At 40.0% G+C, this 27,776-nt stretch overlaps 1 protein-coding gene across 1 annotated transcript; it reads left to right on the forward strand.

Moving 5' to 3' along the window:
- The first annotated feature begins 1,076 nt into the window (after positions 1 to 1,076).
- Znf365 (zinc finger protein 365) lies at positions 1,077 to 24,772 on the forward strand. Its single transcript, XM_003473578.5, has 5 exons — positions 1,077 to 1,243; positions 2,950 to 3,708; positions 14,582 to 14,762; positions 20,960 to 20,997; positions 21,815 to 24,772. Exons 2-5 carry the CDS (start codon positions 2,963 to 2,965, stop codon positions 22,074 to 22,076), a joined length of 1,227 nt encoding a protein of 408 aa, XP_003473626.1. The 5' UTR covers positions 1,077 to 1,243; positions 2,950 to 2,962; the 3' UTR covers positions 22,077 to 24,772.
- The last annotated feature ends 3,004 nt before the right edge of the window (positions 24,773 to 27,776 follow it).

The raw sequence follows: 27,776 nt of genomic DNA on the forward strand, positions 1-27,776 counted from the left end.
ATTAGTTCCTCTTCTGTTTTCTCTTTTTTACAGGCATGTAGGCCGCTTTGTTCTCGAGATTTTAAATCCCAGCGTCAGGATTTGTACAGCAGTCTGCCGAGATGGGGCTCTTAATTACACTGATGTGATGATTCGTTTGTTAAAAAACAGAAAATTAAAACCCCAAACAAAACAACAACAAAACTATTGAGCCACTTACAGTTCAATAAAATCAGCCAAAATGAGTAATAGCCACTGAGAACAGACTCCCCAAGGAGGCAAGACAAGAAATCCAACAGTAGTTTTTGTCCTGGTTTCATATTTCAGGAGTTAGACTAGGAATATCTCTTTTTTTTTTTTTCTGTCTTTTTCCTTTTTACCGGTACCAGGGATCGAACTCACGGCTGCCTGCTTGCAAGGCAGGCCCTTATGCTGCTGAGCTAAATCCCCAGCCCCTGGACTAGGAATATCTCGAAGCTAGTTTAAAACAGAACAAAAACCAATAAGCTGAGACATCAGACATCTTCAGAGGCAAAAAAAAAAAAAAAAAAAAAAAAAAAAAAAAAAAAACTTTTCTCCAGAATGAGAAATGTGCATTTCTGTGGGGAATGGGTCATCACCTCAGAGATGTTCCTACAAACTCTTTGTCTTTATTGGTTACTTCTAAACTTTATCTGCTCTATTTCTGCCTGTTATCAGAGCCTCAGGACCCTCTGCCTGGATGCTGGCTAGACTTGGTTAGTTATCTGGGGACATTAAGATGATGAGGTCCTTGTATAAAATACTTCACAGTCCTGCTAGCAGCTTTTCAAGAAGATGGTCAACCCTGATCTTCCTCATCCACATCCTTCCGGTCCCCGAAACTGCACACTGCCTAAAGCCTGCCAAGGCCTGCGGGAGCGCTGCGCGGGGTTGGCACGCTCCTCCCGGCCTCCCCGGGGACGGATCGCCGCGTCTCCCCGTGATGTCAGCGGAATCCTGAGCCGCGCCTCGCGCCGCGGCTGGCTGGCTGGCTGGGGCAGGGCGGGCGGCCTCTCGCCAGCCGGGCTGAGTCAGGGCGGCCCCCGCGTGGGTGGCATGCCCGGGGCCGCTGCGCCCGCGCCACGCTCCGCCCTAGACGCGCTCGTCCCGGCGCGGGGGTGCGGCGGGGGGCGGGAGGCGGCGGCCCGGCTCAGCCTGATTTACGGCTCTGCTGAAAACCGCTCGGTTCCCGCAGCTTCAGCAGCGGTGGCCGCGGAGCAGCTGCAACACAGCAACAAGTCGGGTAAGTGGCAGTCCTGGGCATCTGCGCCCGCGGCCCGGCTCGGGCTGTGGAGGGGTCCCGGTCTCGGCAGCACCGCGGGGACTTGGGGAAACCGGCTTCTCCTGGCCTCCTGCAGGAACTTGCGTGCGCACCACTCCACCGTGAGCCCACGGGCTGGCAGCGGCGGGCGGGGGCGGGGAGAGCCGGGACCCCAGAGGCGGGCAGGGTCACCCAGCCCGCCGGGCGCTGCCAGAGCAAATCGGAGCTTTTCCGCCAACCTTGTGTGCCGGGGTTTCCGTTGGGCCCATAAAAGCCTGCGAGCTCTGGAGCGCGTGGTTACCGGTTTACCTATCCAGAGATGCCACTGGGTTCCCACTGATCCTCCAGAATTTCCACTTCCCTTTTCTCCACCTTTTGCCAGCTCAGCGTCCCTGGACCTGCACTGGGCCAGGGTTTGCATACCAACCATCCCCAGAAAGCCAGCAGTAAACATCCCTGTGCACCACAGGAAAAGATTCCCCTCTCAGGGGCCACATGCTTATTAGCCTGGAAGCTTCACCCTTACTGAGGATCATTTGCACTTCGGCTTTTGGCTTTTGAAGAGCTTGAGGACCTGATAAGAATACTTTTAACTCTTAGACCTATCTGGGTTCCTTACAAGTGGGGCCCAAGGCAGGTTGCTGTGAAGTAGAAACTGTTTCTGGAGGAAATAGATATGTACGGCTTGCAGAATTAGCTTCTGAACAGTCATCTGTTGCTAGGGTAAAGGTAATAAATTCCTACAAAAAAACAAGAACTTTCTGTTACTAAAAGAGTTATCCTGATAGTTGTTTGGTTCAAAATTGACTATTTCTGCAGCTTGTCAAGTTAAAAGAGGATCAGAGACAAGGCAGAACACTGTATTATAATAAAATCTTGGCCATCACCCTGCTTATATTAAAGGATACTTAACCCATTGAGTCCCGAGATTTCAGTAAGGCTAGAAAATGCTATCATTATTGTTATGACTATAACACTATATATACATATATGTCGATTTATTTCATCAAACCAATAATAAAAAAGGCCAAAAAAATCAGATTAAAAATTTTTCAGCGGATGGCGTGCTTTATGTTACTGTGCTTAGCTTACGTTTTCCTATACTTGAGCAAAGATCAATGAGCCTGGTCCTTTAGGAGCTATTTTGACAATTCATGTGGATTTCCTACATTTTTTATGTGTGTAGAGCACAGTTTTGCATGTCGTGTATTAAATTTGGAAGGGCAAGGAACTGAGTTCTACTTCTGGATCGGCTTTCCTTTGTCCTTGGATTCATTCCTTTACTTGCTCATTCCAATTTTCTCATTTGCAGAGAAGGAGTGGTACCCACCTTTTGTTCTCTCTTTCTTGTTTTTTGGAGGTGGGGCCTAGGTATGGGCTGGTAAACTTTTTCTGTAGAGCCTGAGCAACAACAAATAGTTTTTGCTTTGCAGGTCGTAGTCACTGTCTCAGCTATAGTATTTATCTGACATTCAGCAAAGTTAGTAAGTGACACAGAAAGGAACGCATGTAGCTGGACTTGGCCTATGGCCTGTAGGTTTTAATTTCAGTATAAAACCCCACATAAAACATTATATGAAAATGTCATTTTAAGCCCCAGATCCACTGCCCTTATAGGCATGAGCAGTAATCATTTCAGAAGCATTTTTTAAAAGACGTGTCAATGGCCCATTTTTTTCCCCTCGCAGGACTTTTAGAGTAATGCAACAGAAGGCTTTTGAGGAAAGCAAATATCCCTGGCAGGAGTCTTTTGAAAATGTTGCTGTGTGCCTGCCATTCCGCTGCCCAAGGTGTGGAGACCATACCAGATTTAGAAGCTTGTCATCCTTGAGGGCCCATCTGGAATTCAGTCACAGCTATGAAGAAAGAACCCTGTTGACAAAATGCAGCCTCTTTCCATCCCTCAAAGACACAGATCTTGTCGTCCCTTCCTCAGAACTTCTGAAACAGGGAAAATTGCAGAGCCACAGCCATGTGGTCAAGCAGAAACCAAGTTATGTTAATTTGTATAGCATTTCTCATGGACACTCCAAGGACCAGAAGCCATTTGAGGTGGTGGCAGAGAGGCCTGTGTCCTATGTGCAGACCTACACTGCCATGGACATACGTGCAGACTCGCTGGATGGGCCACGGTCAAGTCCTGGACTTCCCACCTCTGACACCAAAGCTGCTTTTGAGGCACACGTTAGAGAAAAATTCAATCAGATGGTCGAAGCTGTGGATAGGACCATCGAGAAGAGAATTGATAAACTCACCAAAGAGTTGGCCCAGAAAACTGCAGAACTGTTGGAAGTTCGGGCAGCTTTTGTGCAGCTGACTCAGAAAAAGCAAGAAGTTCAGAGACGAGAGCGAGCTCTGAACAGACAGGTGGACGTGGCTGTGGAAATGATCGCTGCACTGAGGCAGCGGCTGACCGAGTCGGAAGAGGAACTTCTTAGGAAAGAAGAGTAAGTGGTCCCAAAACAGAGGAGGCATTGCTGTAGGAGCCCTTGCTTTGAGTTACAAGGAAATGTCAAGCAAGTTTGGTTTTATGATTTGCTGGTGCTTGGGTTGTTACATTTCTCCTTAATATGGTTAAACCAGAAAGCGCAAGGCTTTGATATTATTTACCTTTTCTAGGTGTGATCATCAGTCCAGCAACACTCATGTCAAAATATCTTAACTCCTTGTCACTTTGAAAATTGTAAGTAACAGATAGTGTTTTTAGTGAGAAGAGTAACAGATCTTATCCATGGTGGGATCCATGGTGTACGAACTTGAATTGGATGGGAATGCAGGAAGGACATTGTGAGGACATCTGTCCTCCTGTCTCCATATTACATAGTAGTCAAGAACATGAGATGCTCTCTTAGTCGAGTATAAAACTATGCTGCAGATATGCAAGTAATTTTGGCTTTTTGCCATTTTGGATGATCTAACCACATTAATGAAATGTCAGTAGTTGAGAATTCATTTAATTATAATTCGTACTTGGAAGGAGACCCAGAGGAGACTTTTTGATATAGCTGTACTGCTGTGATTTGAGCGTTTTCCTAAAGCCTTGACTACTCGCAAAGACCTGGCACTGGTTTCACATTCATACATGATCATATAAGTTTTTATTTGAAAAATCATTGTACTAGGAGAACTGTTTCCTTACCAATAAGTATAGATGTAACTCAAACTGAGAAGGTATATAGAACAATTCAGTGTATTTCCTAAATTCAGAATGACAGATTTCGTTTCAAATGGAGGCTCAGATTTTTTAGTGCCATTCTAGAGTGATTTAATTTCATTCTTTTTTTTTTTTTTTTTACCCTTTGGCACTTTTCCATCATGTGTTCTCTCTTAAACTGTAATAATTAAATCTTCTTGGGGGCTGGGGATTTAGCTCAGTGGCATAAGCGCCTTCCTTGCAAGCAGGCAGTCGTGAGTTTGATCCCCGGTACCGATAAAAAGGAAAAAGACAAAAAAATATATATATATATCTTCTTGAGAAACCCTGTGTCAGTGATGGCGAACCTTATAGCGTGCATGCTGTGGCCGTCTTTTTTGTATCTTTGAAAGTGCTAAAAGATTCGCCATCACAGCCCTATAGATTAAAGAGCTTTTTACTTTTATTAAATATTTATATCCTACCTTGTGAGGAAACCTAGACACTTTTTGTTCATACTAGACATTTTTTAAAAATTATGTAGTTAGGATAAACTTGAATCCACTACTGATTTTTTTTTTTCTTCTAGGGCAATGATTTCTAATGAAAGAAACTTTTTGGGGGCTTCTGGTGTTTGTTGATGAGAAGTTAGTGTTTTGACTGCTTTGAACACTAAAGTAACCCATGCAATAGGGCTGGGAAATTGGAAGATGGGTTGCCCTATGTGTAGGGAAAAGTCTACATTGACTCAAAAATAGTGAATTTAAAAATCCAGAAAATTAATGTCTTACATTTATTTATTTTTATGTTTATTTTATTTTTAACATTTATGTACATATTTTTACAGTACTGGAATAGAACCAGGGTCTTTACTCTTTAAACATTTTTATTATTATTTATTTTGTTTACTTTTCAATACTAATGATTGAACCCAATGCCTTTATACTATAATACAGCTTTAAAGAAAAAGAGTATATTTTGTGTCTTGCTAAATTGCCAGGTTGGGTTGATTCTGCCATCCATCTGCTTCTTCCTTTCAGTATTTGTTAGTTATACAAATAATGAGGGTATAGGATTTGAGTTAGTAGCTGCCTGGAGTGTGGGAAGACAGGATGACAGAGGGCAGGCATGCTTAGATACAGGTTATTATCTCAAAGGTCAAGGATTTGTATGGAATGGTGGATTTGCAATTCCTTTTTTAAAAAAAAATTAAAAATACTTAATTAAAAGTTGCCCATGTATGAACCAATAATGATACTATGTTATAGTTAATCGAAGACTCACCTAAATACTAAATGAAAAACATATAAAAACTATTTAACAAGATAGAGTTGTACATGTTAAAAATTCTTCCCTTCTAAGTATACTCTACTTCATTCTTAGGAGACAGTAGTGTTAAGTTTAGTAACTATCCTTCTAGAACTTTCCTGTGTGTGTACAGCCATGAATAATTGGTATACACAGAATTGCTGTGTCTTCCCAAATGGAATCATAACACATGTTATTCTACCACTTTTATTTGAAATTCCTTTTAACAGGATATGTTTCAGGCATCTTTTGTGCACCACAAAATTACACCATTTCTTTTGAATATTCCATGGTATGGATGAATCATAATTGATTTAAACAGCTTGTTATTGATGAATACACAGTTTTGTTTTATTTCCTAGTACTAAAAATGTGCTTCAGTTAATCTTTTTGTTCATCTTTGTTTACAACTTTGTGAGCATACCTAATGGTAAATTACATGTTTGTTTGTTTTGGTTCTGGGGATCCAACCCAGGTCCTCATGTATGCCAAGCACGCACTTTCTACCACCAAGCGACACTCTCAGCCCAAATTGATTTTTATATGCAATTTTTGAGCCAAGAGAAAAAAACAGTGATATTTTTTTTAAAGCACATAGACTATTTTTGTCCAAATTGCCTTAAACTTTTAAATATGATATAAACAAAGTATTCATACTTTTAAAAACCTTCATTGTCAGTTTCTGTATTCAGGCCTCAAATAATCACTCTCTCTATGTATAAAATGGGACTGAAAGAGTGTTGTTTTCCAGGGAGGACACTGAAGCTCTTGGTCCGGGAGGGTGGCAGTGAACAGCACCCTCAGTGTCTGCAGTGCCTGGCCTCGCCCTTCCTCCCCTGCTATCTGAATGGGGGTGCGTAGCCAGCTCCCCATCTGCCACCCTCTGGATACCAGGTTGATTTGGCTGGATATGCCTGATTGTGCTGTCCATAGGCTGGAGGCCTTTCAAATAGGGGAGGCTCTCTTTGGCTAAGGAACATACCAGAAGCTAAGCTCTCTTGCTAAACACCTCTGGGGCCAGTGTGAAAGAATGTAGATTACTGTCCATTTGAAATGCACTTAAGTTTGTGGACCCATTTGAAACACAGATGGTAGAAGTGGTTTAAAAAGATGCAAGCAGCTAGTATTTAGTGTTGACATAAGATTCTCTTGTCTATGAACTTTTCCCTGAAGTTTAAAAATTCTTTCTTTCAAACTGAAATAGAAGACTGCAGGACTGCAGCTTCCCTGAGGCTTAGTATTGGTTGATCAACTTGGTTTATAGAGCCATAGACATACATTCTGTGAAGAAGGAACCCATTTGTATCAGTAATATTTTGTGCTTTGGTACCAGTATGTCTCCTTGTATTTCTGTAGAGAGGTATCTGTAGATTTTTGGAATGCAAATCCTAGAAAAATATTGCTTACTGTCATTGCAAAGTCAGTGTAACTTTAAAAGTCCTGTTGAAACAGGTATTTACTTATTGATGAAGAGTCATAGCTATTGCATAGCACTGTCTGTATCAGGTAAATCAATCCCGGCCACCTTACAATAAGATATCCTTTAACAAAATAGCATGGGTTAGAGAGTAGCTGACCTAATCTCTTGAAGTTTGAAGAAATTGAGGGCAGTAACCCAAATTTACTTACACATTCTGCCAGTAAGTTTGGAAAATGTCAACGGAGCACCTGTGACATGCCCAGCACTATTCTGGACATGGTTTTGGGACCACAAAAATCCTTGGTATTTTCCCGTAGATGCTTATACTCTGTGTAGTGAGAATGAAATATACACCTTAACCATGCCTGTGTTCAAATACAGGGTAGATTTAGATGTGCTTAACGGTGAGCCATTGTTTCAAGTTAGTAAAACCTGAGATAACAGATTTCTTCTATGTGGAGAGGCCACACTAAAGGAGTAAAGACAGAAGGTGAAATTTTCAAACATGGCCAAAAGACTGACATGGAAGGAGCAGCAGGGCTGCCTCAGACAGCCCTAAGTATACTGTGTGATCTCTGATTTTAGAACTGACAGGTACCTCCCTCCTTTAGGATGGCATATTCATTCCTTGGATGCAGGAAATAAGGCCCAGAGTAGTGGAATGACTTGCCCAAGGACAAAGATTTAGTAGCAAAGCTGAAACTGCAACAACCATATCCCTGTCTCTGTGCTGAGTGTTTTTTCCATCGGTTTGCAGTGACCTAGCCAGACTTCTGAAAATGTGATATTTGCCCAAACCATTGAGACTTATATAATATTGCATGTGGCCCATTTTGGAAGAGGCTTGCTTCTTTGCTATTTTAAGAAGCCTGCTACAGTGACATCATTTATTTTTTTGGTGTGATTAAAGAAAATGTGAGCTGGCATCAAAGGTATTGGAAGAGGGAAATGAAACAGTGGCATCATAAGCAAGGCTGTTCAGCCCATAGCTGTTAACTTCCCAAACATTTTTTAACTTAACTGCGGATCTCAAGCCCAGTCAGGGTGGGGCTCCTGTTACTGCCAGCCTTTGACTGCTCTGAGGGGCCTTTTTGGGATTCTGTCTCTCATTTCCATCCTATTGCTGTGTGAGCTACAAAATACAGAACCTGTTTCCTCTTCCTTCACCATTTGCCATGTTCCCAGATGGCAGCCCGACAGAAGACAAATAGATACTGAGAGCCTGCCGCAGGCCAGATTCTGTCCTCGGTTCTGGTCATATTGTGGTAAAGCAAATGAAACTCCTGCCTACGTGGAGCTTATAGCCTAGAAAGGAAAATGACATTGAGCAGATCATCAGAGTGGATAAAAGTCATAGAGCTATAGTTTGAGCCCGTGATGTCCATTTAGGTTTCTAGACAGAGCTGGATGTGGAATGCAGCATTGTAAGGCAATACTGACTTGGTAACTTGTTTGACACAACTAAACCTTTTTGCCACTTACTTAAGTGATTCCCAGTTTTTGATCACCTAAATCTGTGAGGAGGCAACCTGGTGTCCACACTGGTGTGTGGCTACAGAGCCGGCCAAGAAACACCATGTTAGATGCAGAGTTCAGCAGAACAAGAGGGGCATGGTGGCTTTACAGTGTTAACTCATATCAGTATTTGGGGCTGTCTCTTTCCATGCTGCATTCCATGCAGATTTATAGATTAATGTAGGACAAAACAGACATCAATCATGTTTTCTTAGGGATGCCATGTGGTAAAATTTAGAAATACAAGAAAATATTTCTGTGTCTTTCCTCTTCTCCCCTCTCTGTCCAAGGAAATTAACATGTAATGGTGATCTACTTAGAACTAATAAGAGTAACTTGACTTTCTCATTAGTATTTTTAAAAATAATTCTTAATGAGGGGCATATTTTATTGCTCAAAGAAGTTAGAGAGCAGAGATGAGGCAAGGGACCGACACTAACAGACATGGGCCATGGCTCTGGTGTCAGTGGCTCTCTGTGGCCCTTGGAGAGCCCTGCGGCCACCTCAGCCTTCACGCTTGCAGCATGGGCCCTGGTGTGTGCAAGCAGCTGACTCGCTTCGTGGTTGACAGTACAGTCAGTCTGAGGTGCTCTGTGATCAATCGCGAGGTTATTTTTAGCTGGAGATATTTTTATCATTTCATATACCTCTGAAGGGGTTCATAAATCAGTGGTGTAAAATGAAATTTAAATAACTTGGTGGAGCTCTGCCTTTGGGAGAAGCCCATGTTAAAGTGTTTTTTAAGGACAGAAAAGAGACACCAAGTTTAGATCTAACTCTCACTCTGGTAGGAATGTCCCAAGAGTCTGAGTGGGTACAGGAAGGAAGGGAGTTCAAATAGACATCAGACGTGGTGCATGGATGGCAGATTTTAATACATGGTGAGATCGGTGTGTTATTCCTCATTAATGATGCATAGCTGAAGGCCTGTGCAAAACCAGAGTGAACAGCACGGGCATCCATGCACATTGCTGTCACTCTGCATGTGCTTCTAAATGTGTGGTTCACGTGATAGGGTCTCTTTGATTTTTTGAAATTAACTTTACCTCACCTCAGAAGAAGTAATGGAGAGGGTTTCATCTATGAAAAGTGAAAAAATATTATCTATATTTCAGACCTTATGGTCATTCTGTAATTAACGAGTGCAAGAGCAAATGAATAGTTTCTGAACTAAGGCTTTTACTATAAAGAGCTTTTTCCCTCAGTGAACCCTTTCTATCTTAACGCTTTCCAGATGCCTGTGAGTCCTGATATGCTGTCAGATTTCCAGGTGTGGGAATTAGTTTGCATAATAAAGGACTTCAAGGTCAGTTTCTATACACTGTGCCATTAAAGAATCATATTTGCCGTACAATCTTGAGTTTAATATTTAGCTCCCCTTAACATTTTTTTTTCCCTGTACTTGAATATGAAGTCAAAATTGGGCCCGAAGTGGCCCTGAAGCTGTTAATTTCCTCAAAGCTGTTGGGTCCCCAGGCCCTGACTGGGTTTCACTCAGGTTTTCCCTTATCTTCTCATCTGGCTCACCAGCTTCACACTGTATTCTGAGTCAGAAGGGTGAGAACCTAACGTGAAACCACACAAGTCTTTTATGGCTCTGATAGCATCATATTATTCTTTCTCTTAGTCACATTCAGCTCTTCCTGGTAATTGTATTTTTAATGCCTTCCTCTGCCATTACACTTACTCATTACATGTTAACATGAATAACGTATTTTTATGAAAACAACTGTCTTCCCCAAAATAACGTGGTAAAGTGATGTTCTTTAAAGTTTTCTCAGTATTTTTAATATGTGACTTTATAGGAAGCTCTCAACATTTGTAGTTCTATATTGAGTCTGGTCAAATTCATTTTTCTATTTAGATAGATGACAAGGGTCTAGTCTCACACAGCTGTATAGTAGAAAATGGACAGAAAATTTGAATAGCTTTTCCAGATGACAGTGGATGTTGTGTTGTTGATACTATGCCAAAAATGTTACAGTTGGTCATACCTCAAAGAGTAATTGCAGTTTGCATTCTGAAAGCATATAGTGAACATTTTGTTCTCTAACTGTGAATAACATTTGTCTGTATCAACACTTTGGTTGGTCCTTGTACCTCTTGGAGTATAATTGTTTAAAAGTTGTGAAATGTAATGTCTTTAAACTTTTTTTCTATTCAGAAAATTCCCCAGATACCTTGGGGAGAGAAAGCTGCATTTCTGGTTATCATTCATTCAGATGACCAGGGTATGAAAGGAGGAATCTGAGATGTGCACACTCAGTATCCCACAATGAGTCACTCAGTTTGGTACTGTCTCCGTCTAATAAGGGTGCCTTACACAATCTCAGCACATTGAGCTTATTCAGCCTTTGTCTTATGTATTTAATTTCTCTTTAAAAACAAAATCATACTGAACCATCAGGCATATTTTAATGGTCTTTTTTTCCCTTCTCGTTGATGTGATACATTCACAAAATGAAATTGGGTTAGCATCAGTGCCAGGTTGTTTGAAAAATACAAAGGTTATTAACTTCTTAGCCGCAGGGCATGAGATAATTGAATGAAGGAGGTTAGAAAAAGATCCTTCTCTTCTACAATGTGGCATAACACTCCACAATCAGCTAGGAGCATTAATATTAATTTAAACAAGTTTTATATATAAACAGCAGTAAAATATTATGTGATTTAAAATACAACCACAGTCATTAGCAGTGTTGCATTCAGATCTGTTGTCTTGTGCTTGTGATATTAATCCTGTGAGATTAGTCTGTCAGATACTGTCTTCTCATATGCTAGACTGTAGCCAGAGAGCTTGAGCACAGTAAATATGCTCAGAGATAAAAGACTGGGAAAAACAAGCCATCATGTTGACAGTAGTTACCTTTGGGTAGTGAGAATACAGCTGACTTTTGGTTTTTTGTCCTTTGCAAACATTAATCATAAAAATTTTTATTGAATGTGTTTCAAGCCTGGTATTGAGTCTGGGGTTTAGAAGAGAGAAAAAGGTCCTTGCCTACCTGGATCCTCCAAAAGGTCTGTTCTCATATTTCCCAAAAGTGTGAAATATCTCTGTAACATGAAAAATATAATAGATATTATAAACCAGAAGGAATTGAAAAAAATGACTGGCCTTTTGTTGTTTTTCCAATGCGTACAATTTGGAGACTGCTTCATGGCTTAGGTACCTTAAATATTACCCAGGAAATTTCTTCATTGAGCCTTTCTGCAAGTGAATTGAAGCTTTAATGTTGGAAAGAGAACACATAGCAGCCATTTTCTGGAGCTGTGTTTCCAGTGGTGTTTGAGTTGTAATAATTCTTCGTCTGTAGGATCCAAACCACAACCAGAACCCATGAAAGGGCTGTGTACCTGGATGGATCCTCTATTCTTGCTGCTAGCTAAGGTCTGTGGCTCACCAGGAAGTAGATCAAGGCAGATGACAGTAGAGTTTGGAAATAAGCTTGTATCCAAGGCCTAAGTAATGAGGATCTTGGAAAACACACATCTGTTGACAGCTCATATGGAACCATCTGGAAATAAATTTAAAAGTTAATGATGAAAGGAAACTGTTTTCCAAAATGACTTTTATTTTTCCTTTGTGGATATTTCTTAGCTACTAAAAGGTAACAGAATTATTATAGATTAGGGTTTATGTTTGATTTTGAATAGGAAATGAGAAAGAAGGGTAATACCATGAGCATGGCTTTGAATGAATCATTGGTACAGCTGATCTCTTTCTATTTTTATAAATATATACTTCTCAAGATTTGTTTCAGAAATTTGTGCCTTTGTAGGAAGTGTTGGTACTTTCAGTATGGTCAAGTGTGAGGTACTGTATTTGTGAGTCAAAAATATGACTATTTACAAAGCAGCCAGTTATAAATTGGCCAACAGCATAAAATAAAGGATCTAGAAACCACCACTAACTGTTTTGTAAAGATTTTTTCTTTTTTTTATCAGTACCAGGGATCGAACTCACGACCACGCGCTTGCAAGGCAGGTGGTTATGCTACTGAGCTAAACCCCCAGCCCCCTGTTTTGTAAGGATTTTATATAAAAATTTGATTTCTTGAGTCAGAATCCCTTGAAGTTTTTTTTGCTCAAGAACTGACAGAGCTTAGTGTAAACTAAAAATCAAGTGGAGACTGAGAAGGTGCTGATAGGCCTAGGCCGTGTGTTGAATTGATGGCTAGAACAATTAAATGAGGTGACATAAACATTCATTAATTTAAATTAAAAGAGGCTGATGGAATAGTGATCAGAATCTTTAGAATCTTGACTGTATAGATTAAACGTGGTCAGAACAATGAGAGGCCACTTGAAGGCTAAGAGAGATTTTGAAGACACTTAAGTAGTGATAGAACTGTGGGGGCAGGCAGCGGCTGAAAAGATAAGAAGTATGAAATATAAATGACCTTTATTTTGAGAATGCGGGAAGAGACACCCCGGGTCCCCTGGGGTGGGGCATATCTCTGCCCCACACTTGGCGATCTCTCCGTGGAACACGTGGAGTGAAGGCATATAAGTAGCCTAGGTTTGGGGTGGAACCTAAGGGGCATTAGGGATGCACAGGTAGCCCATTGGTATTCTTTTGGCACCATAGGTAAATTCCTAGGGGTGGGGGAGATGGAGCTCCTTGGTTCTGCCTGAGGCTTTACCGGCTACAGTGTCCTGTCTGGGCCAAAACTCTTTCAAGTAGAAATACTTTTCCACCAAGTAGTAAAACTGCAGAACCGAGTATCTCATTAGGGATGGCAGAACATACAAGGGACGTGACTAAAAGGCTGGTTGTGATTTCTTGGCAAGAAGTAAGGTGATAAGAACTGTGAGAATGTACATCTTTTGGTGATGTTGATTACCTGATGGTTCATTACCTAGAAAAGAGGGTGTGGAGAAGAGGAATTAAGAGAAGAGAGTAAGGTAAGAAAAGGAAACATCTGTGTGTCTGTGTTCATAAACACGCCTATGATGCTGCCTACCAAAATGTAAATGATGGTGACTTTAAAATAATGAAATTTTAGCTGTTTCCTTTTTTATATGGTTACTGTGTTGTATGAACTTTTTATAAAGAGCTTACATATTTATAAATCATTTGCATACTTGCATTAAAAATAAATGGAAAATATAAAATGGCAATCAAGTTAGAAGTTTTCTGGATTTTGTAGCTCTGTAACAGATATGGAGATAAAACACTGAAATGTTTTGCACAGCTGTTTAGGGAGGGCAGCCTGCCATGCCAATCGTCCCATGCCAAAGCTAGGATAGCTTTCCTTGTGGACCTCTATTTGGCCTCAAGGTGCTTCTTTGTGCTGTTTCATATATAGCTCAGAAATACACTGCCAGATAAGGTGACTCAATTTGTGCTCTACTCAAGAAGCATGGCCTCTTGCCCTATACTTGCCTTCTCTGCAAACTTCTCTTCCCAGCAACCAGACTTTAAAAATCTAAAATCTTGTCCTAAAAGTCATCCAGTGGTTTGTTATCTCATTAAAACAGACAAACAAAAACCCCTGGAATTCTCACGGTGATCTGCGGGTAGTATCTCATATCTACTTCCAAGTGCCGGGTCTGTCGGCTTCCCGCTTCACAGGTGTCTGCCTAGCTTATTCCTTAAGACTTGTGGTCTCTGCAAATGTTTCAGCACCCAGTGGGTGGTCCCTGACTTTGGTTTCTAAAATATCCATCACTTCTCTTCCTCTTCACTTTGTTTCCTTATACCCAGTTTCAGTGTTGTTTGCTCTTATTCCACCTGACATATTGTATTTATTTGTGTATTTTATGGCTAGTGACCACTACCAAAATGTCATCTCCACAAGAAATCACCAAGAGGTAGCCTTTTCTCTTTCAACCTGGCCACTGCGGAGCCCTCTAGGATGACCCCTGACGCAGCGCAGGCACCATCAATGCACACCTCCTGTCTCACGTCTCCATTTCGTGTTCTGACATTTCTGCCTTACAGAGAAGTTGTTACATTCAACCATTTCCTGGAAGCAGCAGCTGAGAAAGAGGTTCAAGGTAAAGCTCGGCTCCAGGACTTCATCGAGAATCTGTTGCAGCGGGTAGAACTGGCAGAAAAGCAGCTCGAGTACTATCAAAGCCAGCAGGCCTCTGGCTTCAGCCGTGACATCAGTGAGCATGTGGTGAGTCCCACCCGTCCAGCCTCGGAGCACATGGATGGGGAGGAGGGGTCAGGTGCAGTGGAGATGGAGCCGGGTGGCTGACAGGGGCTCTGTGGTCATCGTGGGAAAGCTCTGCCTAGTGCACAGGAGATGCCCAGGCTCCTGGAAGGAAGCTAAGCCCTGGGTGCCCTTTCCAGTTCCTCACTCTCCTCCACCATGCCATGCAAAGTTAGTAGAAGTATTTTTATGTTTGTAAAATGATGGAGTTTTAAGTGACCAAAGAAGTTATTTAATTCTAGCATTTGGGTAAATTAGAAGTTACTGTGTGTGTGTGTGTGTGTGTGTGTGTGTGTGTGTTTTAAAAGAGTCTTGTGTTCAAACACTTTGGCCCTTCTCAGTAAAACAAGATCCATCCAAATAGTTTATTTTTCCTGAATAGTGCCTGTTGATGCTGTTCAACAGTGTCAATAGTTGAAATGGTTTTTAAGTAGAAATTCAAAAAGACAATCACAGATGAGAGGTATGTAGTAGAATGTTGTAGACCATTTTACATACAAAGTGAAGTGCTTTCAGAAAACCCCAGAGCCAGCCTGGATGTGATGGCACATGCCTATAATCCCAGCAGTCTGGGAGACTGAGGAGTAGGATCTCAAGTAGAGCCCAGTCTGGGTAACTTAGTGAGACCTTGTCTCAAAATAAAAAATAAAATCAGCTAGGGGTGTAAATCAGGGTAAAGGCCAATCCTCAGTACGAAGAAAAGTGTGAAGCAGAGCCCAGAGGAGAACTTTGGATGTGGATAAAGATCCAGGTTCTGATAAGTGGCTTGACTGAGACTTCTTGGTTTCTTGGGAGAGTAGGGGCAGACACAGAGGCCAGTGCTGTAGGTAAGGGGGCTGCAGGATCAATCTAGGTGCCTGACTATCTGTCTATACCTTAGAACACGTTGTAGCACATCATGTTCACATTCCTAGTGGGGAGTTAGTATAGTACATGTTATGTTATGTTATGTTATTTGCATGTCCTAATTGCCTTTTAGGAATGTAGACATTGTAAACATGCACTAAAGAAAAAAAAAGAATCAAGAGATGGATGGAGCAGACAGAGAGAAGGGAAAGGAAATGGAAAAAAAAAGGAATTAAGATATATTATATGTTGTCATATTTAATCTCTATATTTCCTTGGTGTGATAAAAACAACAAAGAAAGGATTTTTAATACCTCAAAGTGGTTTTCTAAATGTTTTCATTATTGAACTGTTTTTAAGGCTTATCTCCTTCCCAGAACATTAAAACATCATTCTTTTCCCCTCAGGTGGACTATATTAAAAGGAAAAGAAAAATAGAAAACATTATACTAACCAAAAGATTAGCAAGGCTGGTTGACCAATAAAGATCAGTTTGAACTTTTGGAAGTCAAGATTAAAAGCACACATGATTATATTATATTAAACAAATCCAGGAGGAGTAAGGTGGCAGACAGTGTGGATAAAACAAGGAATGGCCGGTTGAAAATAGAAAGGAAAGGAGAGAGGGAAAGAAGAAAGGAAAGGGGAAAGAAAGAGCATTACTGTGAGACGAGTCTCAGAAATTTCTAGAACAATAGTAGATTGGCAGAAGTAAATTTGTTACATCTGTCAGGCTTCAGCACGGGGTCCAAAGCAGCTCATCTGTAGGACAAATCTTATTTTCTGAGTGGGTGCCTGCAGCCTTCTCCATGTAGTGTTTCTTAGGGGAAACCATCACTGCCCAATTTAATCTCTTTTTTCCCCTACTGTGTCCGATCTTCACTAGTTGTAGCTGGAGGGACACGGCCATCTCCTGCTTTTTTCTTTCATCTTTTCTTCCTCAAGAGACAGCTGTGGCATGAGGTCCCCAAGTCCAGATGTGAAGTAAAAGTCCTGGTTTCTGGAACATTCTTATCTTGATTCTGACTGGACAAGATAATTTATATTCCAGAGTCTTATGATTCCTCTGGAAAGTGATGGGATTGAATTCAGTGCTAATTTCTGATCATCCTGACTTTGATGGTTGAGAGCTTTTTCTTTTAAGTATTAGAGGAACTGGGCATGGTGGTAGACATGTATAATCCCAACACTCAGGAGGCTGAGACAAGAGGATCTCCATGAGTGCAAGGCCAGCCTGGGCTACATAGTGAATTCAAGGCTACTCTAAACTACGCAGTGAGACCCTGTCTCAAAAAACAAAATTATGTACTGGAGGTTAAGCCCAGTAGTGCTTTACCACTGAGCTACTTTCCCAACCTTCTTCATTTTTTATTTGACTCGAACTATAACCCTTAATATAACATTAATGTTTTTGTATGTAGGCTAATAAGTCATCCAAAGAAATGTGTGAAATCCTTCTTTGCTAAACCAAGAACAATCTTAAAGACAGAAAAGAGTGGCGGGGAAGGAGGAAGTAAAGAAGCCGTTAGTTTTTTCTTTTTATATATTTATTTGCTTATTTCCTCTGCTCAATTTATTTTTGAAGTGTGAATGCCTTTTGAGAGATAGAGCGAGGCATTTCTCATTAGACTATCGTCATCAAAAGTTAAGTGGCATTTTAGCTCTTTGTCAGATATACATGTATATGTACACAAAATTTTAAGTGTACACAACATGCATGTATGTATACATAAATAAAGCCATATATACATGAATATATTTATATAACATTCATGTAAATACATTTAAATATGGTGAGGAATGAGTGCATATTAATAAACAATACTTCCTGTCTCAAACAAGAGTTGATCTGCCTTCAGCTGACTCACTCAGCTCTAAGAGTTGAATAACCCAAATAAATGAAGTATAGTTAAGATCATCTTGAGGAACTGAGAAACTGGGTGTGAATGGGGTGTGAACAAGATGCTGTCTAACTTGGATGGAAGAAATGCAGCCAAGAATTCAGTGTGCATTCTGAAAGGCTTGGGTGACTTAAGTTCCTCCGTTTCCGTGTATGAAGTGTGATCAACAAATGCAGTGACTGTTCAATTAAAAAATATTATAGTAAAAGACTGTGTGAAGGCTAGTAGGTATTAACTCTCCTCTGAACACACCCTCTTTCCCTGAACAGTTTTCCCATTATTCTTAATATTCTCCGAAAAAGTTTTCATAGTCCTTTTTCATGAATATATTTATGTTATGGCTGCTTCATCGTCCTGCATCGATTCAAAATGGCTACTTTTGATGCTCATTTTCACTTTGGGGATGAGCCAAAAGTCCCACAGTGCCAGTTCCAGTGAATAAGATGCACAGGGCACACCATGGTGTTTTTATGAGCCTGCCTTTCTGTTAGATTATACTTGGCATTCACAGATTTTTCTTTTTTGTTACATTTTTTAAGGACATCATGGCAAAGGGTTTCTAGAACTGCTTCAGAAAGTGGTGAGAGTGCTTGGATAAGTTTGAAGGGAGGAGGGATATTTTTAGGATTAGTGGCCATGTATGTTTGACTATAATAAATTTCTAATTAAACACTTACCTTACATTTTGATCATACCACCTGTAGTGCTCTGTGTCCTGTGTTGGACCATAGTATGCCACATATGGCAAAGTCTGCACATGCTTTTTAACGGAGAAAGCGCTAAATCATGTGTTTGGGAAACATATTTGGCTCAACTTAGTAAAGGTGTAGCAATGCCAGAAAACGAGACTCCTTGTCCCAGGTGCTGCAGACTGAGCATACATTCTGCCCTCTTTCCTTTCCCTGGTCCCTGCTCACACCTGTGAGCTCCCTCCTGCAAAGGAGTCAGGAAAACAACCTCCAACCCAGCTCCCAACCTCCCCACCATGGCTGTGCTGCAAAAATCACGTGTCCCTTTCTACTCCCTCCTCATCTCCACCTCACTTCCCTCTTGCTCTTCCTTCTCTTTCTGACGACCCCTCCAGAGAGCAGGGCGATTACTAGATTGATCCATGAGTTGCTTCTTTCTAAAGGTGACTTCTAGTGTTGCATTCTTCTGGGCTATGGAAAAATTTCCTTTCCCTCAGACTTACCACCTTTTCTAAAATAGTGCTTTGGCATCTGTATCTTTCCCTTTATCCCCTTGAGCATTTATGTTCTTTTTCACCTGGCTGATGTCTAAAAATACAGTATGCTTAGTCAGATATTTTATCTTTATGCTCTGAAAAATGCTGTCGAATCAGACACAAAGTGACCTAATATCCCATCTGCCAAAATCACTCACAGAACTGCTCCGAGGGAAGGTCACAGAACAGCTTGGATAATCTTGTTTTAAGTGTTGCATTTATTTCCTGCAGGTTGCTAATTTGGGACTAGCAGTAATTCATTTAACACGTATTTATTGGGGACACAGAACTTACTGCATGCAGAGGAAAGTGCTGTGAGCAAGTTAGATAGGATCCCTGCCTTGGTGAGGATGCAAACACAAGACGTGAATAAATGAAGACAACTTTGCATAATGGTAATCACTGCAGAGGTAGAAAGTAGGATGGCACATTTGAAGGCTGCAGAGCGAGAGTGGTCAGAAAAGCCTTGCTGAGGAGGAGACCTTTGCTTTGTGACCTGGATGGCCAGGAGGAGCCAGCTCTGTGGAAAGGTGGAAATGGAATGTTCTAGGCAAGGAACAGGCAGGTGCAGTAGGAGGGAACAAACTCGGCATGGCTGAGTGGTAGGAGATGAGGTCAGAGAATTGAGGAAGATCTATCATCCAGGCCTGGCAGGAATTTGGATCTATTCCTCTGCACGCAGGGAAGCCACTGGAAGGTTTTCAATAGGAGTGATCTGTGTTTTCACAGAACCACGCTGGCTGCTCTGTGGGAGTGACCAGGCAGGTGCAAGCATGGGAAGCAGGGAAGGAGGCTGGTATAAGGCAAGGGAGGGACAGCTGGCAGAGAAGAAGATGAAGCACTGAGAAGTGATGGCTGTGAGGTGTGTTCTGGGTACAGAATCGACAAGATGTGCTGAAGGATTAGATTATGAGAGAAATAAGGATCAAAGATGAATGCAAGGTTTTGTCTCGTCAGGTAGATGTACAGTGCTGCTATTTGTACAAAGAAGAAGTTAGAAGACAGCCAAGGGTTCAGTTCTTCCAAACCTGTAGCAACTTGAAACACCATGCGTATATTTTAGAATAGTTGCCCTCCATATTCATGGGCTCCATATCCATGAATCAAACCAACCTTGGATTGAGAATATTTGGAAAAAATTGAATACTTGAATAAAGAGAGTGTGTCCACTGAATATGTGCAGATTTTTTCTTATCATTATTCCCTAAAAAATATAGGGATAACTATTTATACAGCATTTACATTATATTAGTTCAAAGTAATCTAGAAGTTTTCAGCATATATAGAAGGATACTTATCGGTTATATGCAAATACCAGGCCGCTTTATAAAAAGGGCTTGAGCATCTGTGAATTTTGGTACTCTCAAGGGGTCCTGAAGCCAGTCCTCCTTAGATACTAAGTGTGTCCTGGCTACTTGAACACAAAATCAAGATGGTCCTTTTTCCACACTTTCTCTGTTATTTCCTCTGTTGGTCTGCCTGCTGATTGACATCACTTTGTCTAATAAAAGCTCCATGAAGCAGGTCAGGAACTAAAGGCTGAGAATAATGTAGGTCAGTTTATCATCTGAGTAGTAACATTTGGATCAGGAAATGATAGTTGTCAATTTAATCTGCAGGTGAAGGCATTCAGAATCCAGCCACAAAAGTGCATGCAGATACTTGATTGCATGGGTTATAAGGAATGGAAAATAATCTTAATGGTAGATTTCCCAGGGGTATTTGTGGAGTTAATATGTTCTCCTTTGTAAATGTGATGCATTTTAGGCGGTAAAGGTCTTATGCCAATTTTCTCGCAGTTACTACTTTGTGACCAGCCACAACTATAGTAAATTAGCTGGAAATACAGCCTGATCCCTGAAGAAATAATGGTGCACCAGTCCAGTTTTAAAAAATATATTTACCCAAGCATTGATCTGTTAGGAAGCTTTTTGACTTTTATATTTTCAAAATCTGCTGATGTGGGCTTCTTAGAAAACTGAGAACAGATGCCCACGGAAGCCCCTGGGTAAGCAGAAACTGAACCACATTGACCCGACGGGTGGCGCCCTGAGTAACGCTACCAATAGCAGTTTCTGACTTCTTGATTGAGAACTCAATTTCTTAAACACACAAGAAAGATATTTAAAATCAAACCAAGCCATCAAGTTAAGTAATGTGGTTTTTTTTGTTTGTGTGTTTTCTTTCAGCTTACAGATATCTCCTCCAATAGGAAACCCAAATGCCTGTATGTATACCTTTTTATACTTGGGCCATTTCATAATGTTTGTGTTGTATGTTTCCTTGTTGCATTTTATGTGTCTGTCAGAGAGATGGATTTGAGAGGCTTAGGTGAAAATTTATTTGCAAGTGTATCTAACTAAAATCTTGATGTGACATTCAAATATGCTAAGTCTGTTAGTATATGGGACCGTGATGAGGCTAGAATCATATTTCACAGTGTTATCTAGTGAACTTTCTCTTATTGAGGTGTAATATGGTCATAATAGCTCCATAGTACTATCAATATAATATATAGTATGCATATGCTACATAGTAGCATAATAGTATAATATGTAATATGTATATATTATGTAGCATAATAGTATAATATGTAGTATAATATGTAGTATGCATATTCTCCTAATATGTAGTATACATTACTTATATAAATTATAAACTTTATAATACCTATGCAGTGGATTTTTCTGAGACCCTGTGACTTAAATAGCCAAGAGACATGGGTTTTGGTTGCATCTTTTCCATGAACCAACTGTGTATATTATGCTGAGGGTAGTGATCATTTAAATTTTTTGTGCCTCATTTTTGTCACTAGTGATGGGACTAATAATATTACCTGGGGATTTAGTGCCCTGTGATCATTTCATGAGGGTCACAGGAACTTTTTGGAGGAGAAATTCCAGTGTTTATGGTTTGTGTTAATGGAAGCATGATTGCCACTGTGGTATGAGAAGTGATTGTAGACAGATAGTTATCATTTTCTAAGAGTTAGAGAAATCTTTCTGATTGCTTATCTTTCCTCCACTCTCACTCAACCTCTGTAGAAGCCGAGGGCATCCACATTCTGTGTATAACTACCCTGATCTCAAGGCCCATTGCCACCCAAAGGGGAGGGGCCACCTGAAGAAAGCCAAGGATGACAGAGCCAGCATGCCACCAGCCAAGTCCACCCACGAACAGGCTGAGTCCTCAAGAGACCTCTGCAGACCACCCAGAAAAGGGGAGCTCCTGGGGCTGGGTCGGAAGGGCAACATCAGGCCCAAAATGGCTAAAAAAAAGCCAACAGCAATTGTGAACATCATCTAAAAGAACAGGTGGATCTGGACTCCTCCAGTTGTTCCAGTGGCCAAGAACTCTGTCCTTTTGGACACAGCCGGTAGTAGGATGTATTGGGAAAGCAGAGGGAATAACGTACAAGCATCTCGATTAACCAGAATTAAACAAAGGAGAATCTCAGTGAACCGCAATTTTATTATCATCCCTTTCCCCTTTAAAAGCAAGAGGCAGATTACAGAAAGAATTTTTAAAAACGAAGCAATATAATCCTAAAGTTTTAGTAAAACAGAACTTTAGCCTTGAAAATAATTGGTCTGGTCTCTAGAAGTCCTGGCTTCTGGGCTCCTGCGCAGAATTGCTCAAGGCCAGGGGCACACAAGAGCATCAGACACTGTGGGGAGTGTCATCTGTGCCCACTGCTGTCTAAATTGTGAGGCAAAGAAAGGACATGTGAGGGTCTGGTAAAAGCAATGAAATAAAAATATTTTTGTTAGTATTTAGCCTTCCCCTCGAATAATTTGAAAGCCTTCAAAATAAGAATTCCTTTCACCCCTAAAAGTTCTGGTTAATCAAGATTTTAATCTATGGGGATGTTTATGGGACTTCAGTCAAAATTCAGTTTTCATTCTGACAGATTGCTTTTCAGTTTGTTTCATTCAGGTTTTTCTGTGTCCTTAAATGCACATTTATTCAGATTTTTGCTCTGTGCTGGCTTCTCTGGCTAAGAATTCTGCACCTTCTAACCATGCTGCCAGCCTTGGTCTTGATGGCTGTTTCCTTGACCCTGGTCTGGGAGGACCATGAAGCTCTTTGATCAACACCCAGCATTGATGCTGCGCTGGAGTGCTTGGAGTGCCAGTAGGTGGCACTGTAGGGTTTTGGTACCATTGAGTAGGCACTGTAGATAGCACCCATCCCTCTCCTATGACCTGTTTTCCTGGTAATGTCTGCAGCTTGCTCTTTGAATGGTGAGCGTGACTTTCTCTTCAGTAGCTTAACTTTTCAACAAGCAGCTCACTTTGTATCTTACTGCTTCTGTGTCCTTTAATGACTGAATATATTTTCCTATCTTTCAACCAACTATCAGGTGTGTTCACTGTACAGTGCATTCTGAAGTAATTTCTGAAACAGTGCATGTAGGATTCAGAATCTGACACTGTCTTCCTTCAAAATGCTTTTGTTTCTATGAAGAAATATCTTTTAAGGATCTCCCACTTTAAAATTTTCTTCTAGAATGAATTTAATGTATTTTTTCATTACATTTAGCAATATCATCAGGTCTCGTGCAGAGTTTATAAGTGTTGACATCCCCCTAGAGACAAGATGATTTTGTCCACAAATATATACATATATATATATAATATACATATATAATATATACAAATATATGTCAAGTATATTAATTATTTTTAAATACTCATGGAGCAAGTATGTGTTTATGGTGGGTGATCTTAAAACTATATGTTTAGTGCTTGCTTTGGCAGCATATATACTAAAAATTAAGTTTGTTTATGTAAATTGAATTCTCTATTTTAAAATTAAAACTAACCTAATTAATATTAGTAGAATTATGATTGTTATTGAAGTAAGCATTATATTAGCAGTACATTAAAATAAATAACAAAGCAGTTACTTAAAATGCCAGTAAATTGAAGTGTAACTTATCATTTTCAAATATTTTGAACTTCTCTTGGTGGAAATGCTGATTTTTGAGTCTTCACTTTGACTTCTGGTTTATTGGAATGGGGTGTTCATGTCATATTTATATGCAGCTATCAAGTGGGTAAAAACATTGCCATGAATATTACGTCACTGTTTAGGCAGATATTGTAAAAGTTGTAATGTTTATTTATTTGAATAATTAATCTCCAAAGATAAATTATTACTGATTCTTATACTATTATTGCATTTTGCCTTTTTCATACTAAAAAAATAATGATTTGGTTATTTGCATGCTCTTTGTCCCATAATGTGTGTGCAAATGACAGCTTGTTTTTAAAGATAGTACGGGTAGATTTTTCTCTTCTATTTTATTTAGAGTAACATTTTTGGTGTTCATTTAACATGCCTAGAGGGCATGTCAGCCCTCTCTGACAGTGGTACCCAGAGATTTTCAAAAAGCACCATAATGTCATAACTATTCCATATACATTACACAAGATCAATAATATTCAAATGTATTGATTATATTAAACATTTTCTTTTTTAAGTTCAAATTAATTTCTTCTCTCCATACAAAGGAATGTGTTATGTAGGTGGCAATTCCTTCAAGTCACATAAGTACTGCTGAAAAAAAAAAGCTGACTCACTTGGAGGGATAATTCACCTACATGCCATGGCCCGAGAGGTGTGGCATGCCCCATGTATATCCTGTTTTAAAATCTTCTTGTTCCATAGGCAGTCAATCATAGAGTTGAGGATGTTGCTATTTTGATGAAATCACCAAAGTTTCTAGGAAAACATGTTTGAGGTTAAACTGAAGAATAGGTCAAATTTTATTATTTGTTAGATAAGGCAGAAATCTTCATTAGGACTGTGCTTTTTTCTTTCCTCTCAAACTAAATAACAGGTTCTTATCTACAAAGTTCAGAGCACTTAGACACTGTTTTGCAGTATTCTGCAGGGTCAATTACTTGTACAAAAGTTGGAATATTCTCTTCCCAAGGTTAAAAAAGGAGTTTTTAGATTATGAAATACTATGACAATAAAGCTATATTTATGACTAATGTGTTGGTATTTTTTTGTCTCATTGAAGTGTTTTGGGGCAGCCAACTATACTGGTCTATTAAGAGTAAACAAAATGTTATTTCATGAATAAGCTTTCCGTTGTATATGCAATCACCATGACCTTGTACACTTATAAATTAACTTGAAAACTTAGCTTGACAATTTTTGTACATCCTGTCTGTATCTGAAAGTTCTTTTTGCATATGTTTATACCAAGACATCCTCATTAAAAGTCCATTTGCAAGTTTTTTCCCCATTTTCCTCCACAGCTATGAGTAACTTTCCTACGCTGTTTTTAAACTTGTCAATTCTTAGTTGAAATTATGAGCAGATTTTACAGCACATGTCCCAGTTTATATCTACTGTCCATCTTAGTACAAAGCTCAGAGAACAATTAGGCTGGGTAACAGGGACATATGTATCACTGGCTGAATCACTCAGCCATTGGTCCTTTCAGAACCATGGAATCACAAAAATTTAGAGTATTCTTTTGTTGAGGAGCTTGTAGAGTTATTGGGACTTAGTCTGTTTTTAACACTTACCTGTGTTATAGTTAATGGGCTCACCAGGTTGTAATTTTTTGAGAAATAGTGTGACATTCCTGATTATCTCTGGGCATGTGAAAACATAAATCTCAGTATCTTGATTCTGCTTAGCCTGCATCCTTGAAAATGTGAATTCCAGAGATAGCGTGTGTGCATGATCCTAAACAGAAGCCTAGAGAAGTTTCAAATATGAAAGGATGGGGAGTTTAAAATTGGGTTCTTTTTGTGAAACTAAGGTAGTAGATTTTTAAACCCATAATCTATACCCATAAAATTGGACACATATGAAATTTTCATTTAACCTATAGCCCTATGATAAATCTGCAGTTATTTCCAGAAAGAAACACATTTTTTTTCTAGTAGAGGAGCCTCCTGTATAGACAGACTGGGTTGTGGTTACCCCACAGGGACACTGATAAATTTTGCAAATGTAGCGATGGATTCCTAGAATGGTTAAATGAAAACTTTTGTCCTCATCCTATGAGGAGATATGAATGCTGTCCTCAAATAATCTGAAGTGTTATCACATGGAAAAATACAAGTTTTGTGTGGCTTCAAAAGACATTGCGAAAGTCATTTAAAAGTGAAGAAGCAGAAATTAAATCATTGCAAAAAGAATTTCTAGGTGCAACATAGAAGAGTTCACCTTGTTAAAAAATAAGTTCCCCATTTCTAATGTAGTGCTGGGATTCCACATTATATATACAAACATTAATGCAATTATTGGTCACATAACAGTGTTGATGTGGCAAGTTTATTTTGGAGATTTTATTTCACTGCTTGGAGCTCTTGTAAAGTTTTCTGTAACACATATCCTCATGTATCCTCCCAGAATCTTTTGGAAGCACACAGAGATGAGGAGGTATAATTTTCTTCTCGAAGCAGGTGGTTGGAGAAATGGGAGCTGTACATCAGGCACTGTTACCTCTGGCATGATGTAGCTCTCAGAGTGGAAGCGTTTCACCACGCTGGTGTGGTCTTAGTGTTTCCACAGGATGTACATACTTGTTATGACATAGTTCCTGAATACAAATCAACCATTTCATCTGGTACTGAGTGGCATCAATAGCAATCATTTCCAACACTGGAGAGAAATTGTCAGTAGTGGATCTAGGGAGAAATGCTGTGTGATATCTCATGTCTGTTCCTGGGACGTTTTCCAGGTAGTTTTGATTATACTTCAATTTTTGCTTTTCTTGTGAAAATGCTAAAAAGGAATGACTATCACATTTTACAGTGAAAGCAGGTTTATGAGGTTTGAAAATTGTTTAAGCTCTGGAGTCTGTGTGAGAACAGGACATTGTCCTTTTGAATCTAATCCAGTGCTCTTTCATAACTTTGATCCTTCTCACTAGTGACAGTTCCAAGGAAATGGTCTTAAATGTATTCATTTATTGATTATACAATTGTTTTTGATGCTTGGAAATTCCATTTAATATTTATTATTAATGCACTTATTTGATACAAACCACTGTGAAGGATATAAATGTGACTAATCTCTAGACCATAGTCACCCCCTCTGGAAGAGCTACGACAACTTGCCTAGCATTTGATCCACAGATCACAACATTAGAGTTGAGTGCACACCGTTTTCGGGCAGTTCACATAGACAGTTTGCTGAATGATGACAGTGGCATTGCATTCACTTTGGGCACATCCTGGAGAGAGAGCTGGGGTTTTGTTGTTGTTGTTGTTATTTGTTGGTTTGTATTATCTCACACTCTTCCACTGGTCCCTAATTTTTTGTACAAGGAGGAAATTCTACTTCCCCGTTCCCAGGAAGGTATTAATTTATTTTTATCCAGAAATGTGTCTGTAACTTGAGACCATAATTTATATTTTTCATGTTATTCTAGAGGAGTGGTGGAGGGACCCAAGATTTGAAGGCAAGGAATAAGCTGCCCTAAATACAAAGAGATTAGAATAGGGCCAGGGTAAGAGGACGCAGTTATTAGAATTGGGGACAACGCCTGTAACTCACGCTGTGTGCTCTCACTCAGGCCTGCCTCTGCTTATCCTCAAATATCACTTCCCCAAGGCAGCTGCAGCATTTTCAGAACACAATGGGTCTTTTCCTTGCAGGAATGATTCCAGGAATCCTTTGATATCAGGTGTGATTACCTAATTCGTACCTGCCCTCTACATTAGTCTGTCATTTACATGAACAATGACCAGGTCTTTTATCCCTTGCATTTCCCCATTACCAGGTAGAGTCCGTTGCTTGGGTCCTCAATAACTACAGAGTACAGAGATCTTCAGTTGCCTCAAGATGCTATGAAAAGCAAAAGTACAATAAGAAATTAGATGTTCTTCAAGCCTGGGAGGATTGCAGAAGAAGCAGTGTTTGAAGAATGAATAGGATTGGAGAGAGCAGAAGAGTGAAGAACACTTTTAGTCAGCAGTTAGCCCAGTCGTGAAAGTGGAAGAAATGGCACGAGTGGTGTCTGAGAAGAAACAT

This window comes from Cavia porcellus, unplaced genomic scaffold (assembly GCF_034190915.1).
Source record: "Cavia porcellus strain 051 isolate PalLab524CR breed Dunkin Hartley unplaced genomic scaffold, mCavPor4.1 scaffold_28, whole genome shotgun sequence".
NCBI lineage: Eukaryota > Metazoa > Chordata > Mammalia > Rodentia > Caviidae > Cavia > Cavia porcellus.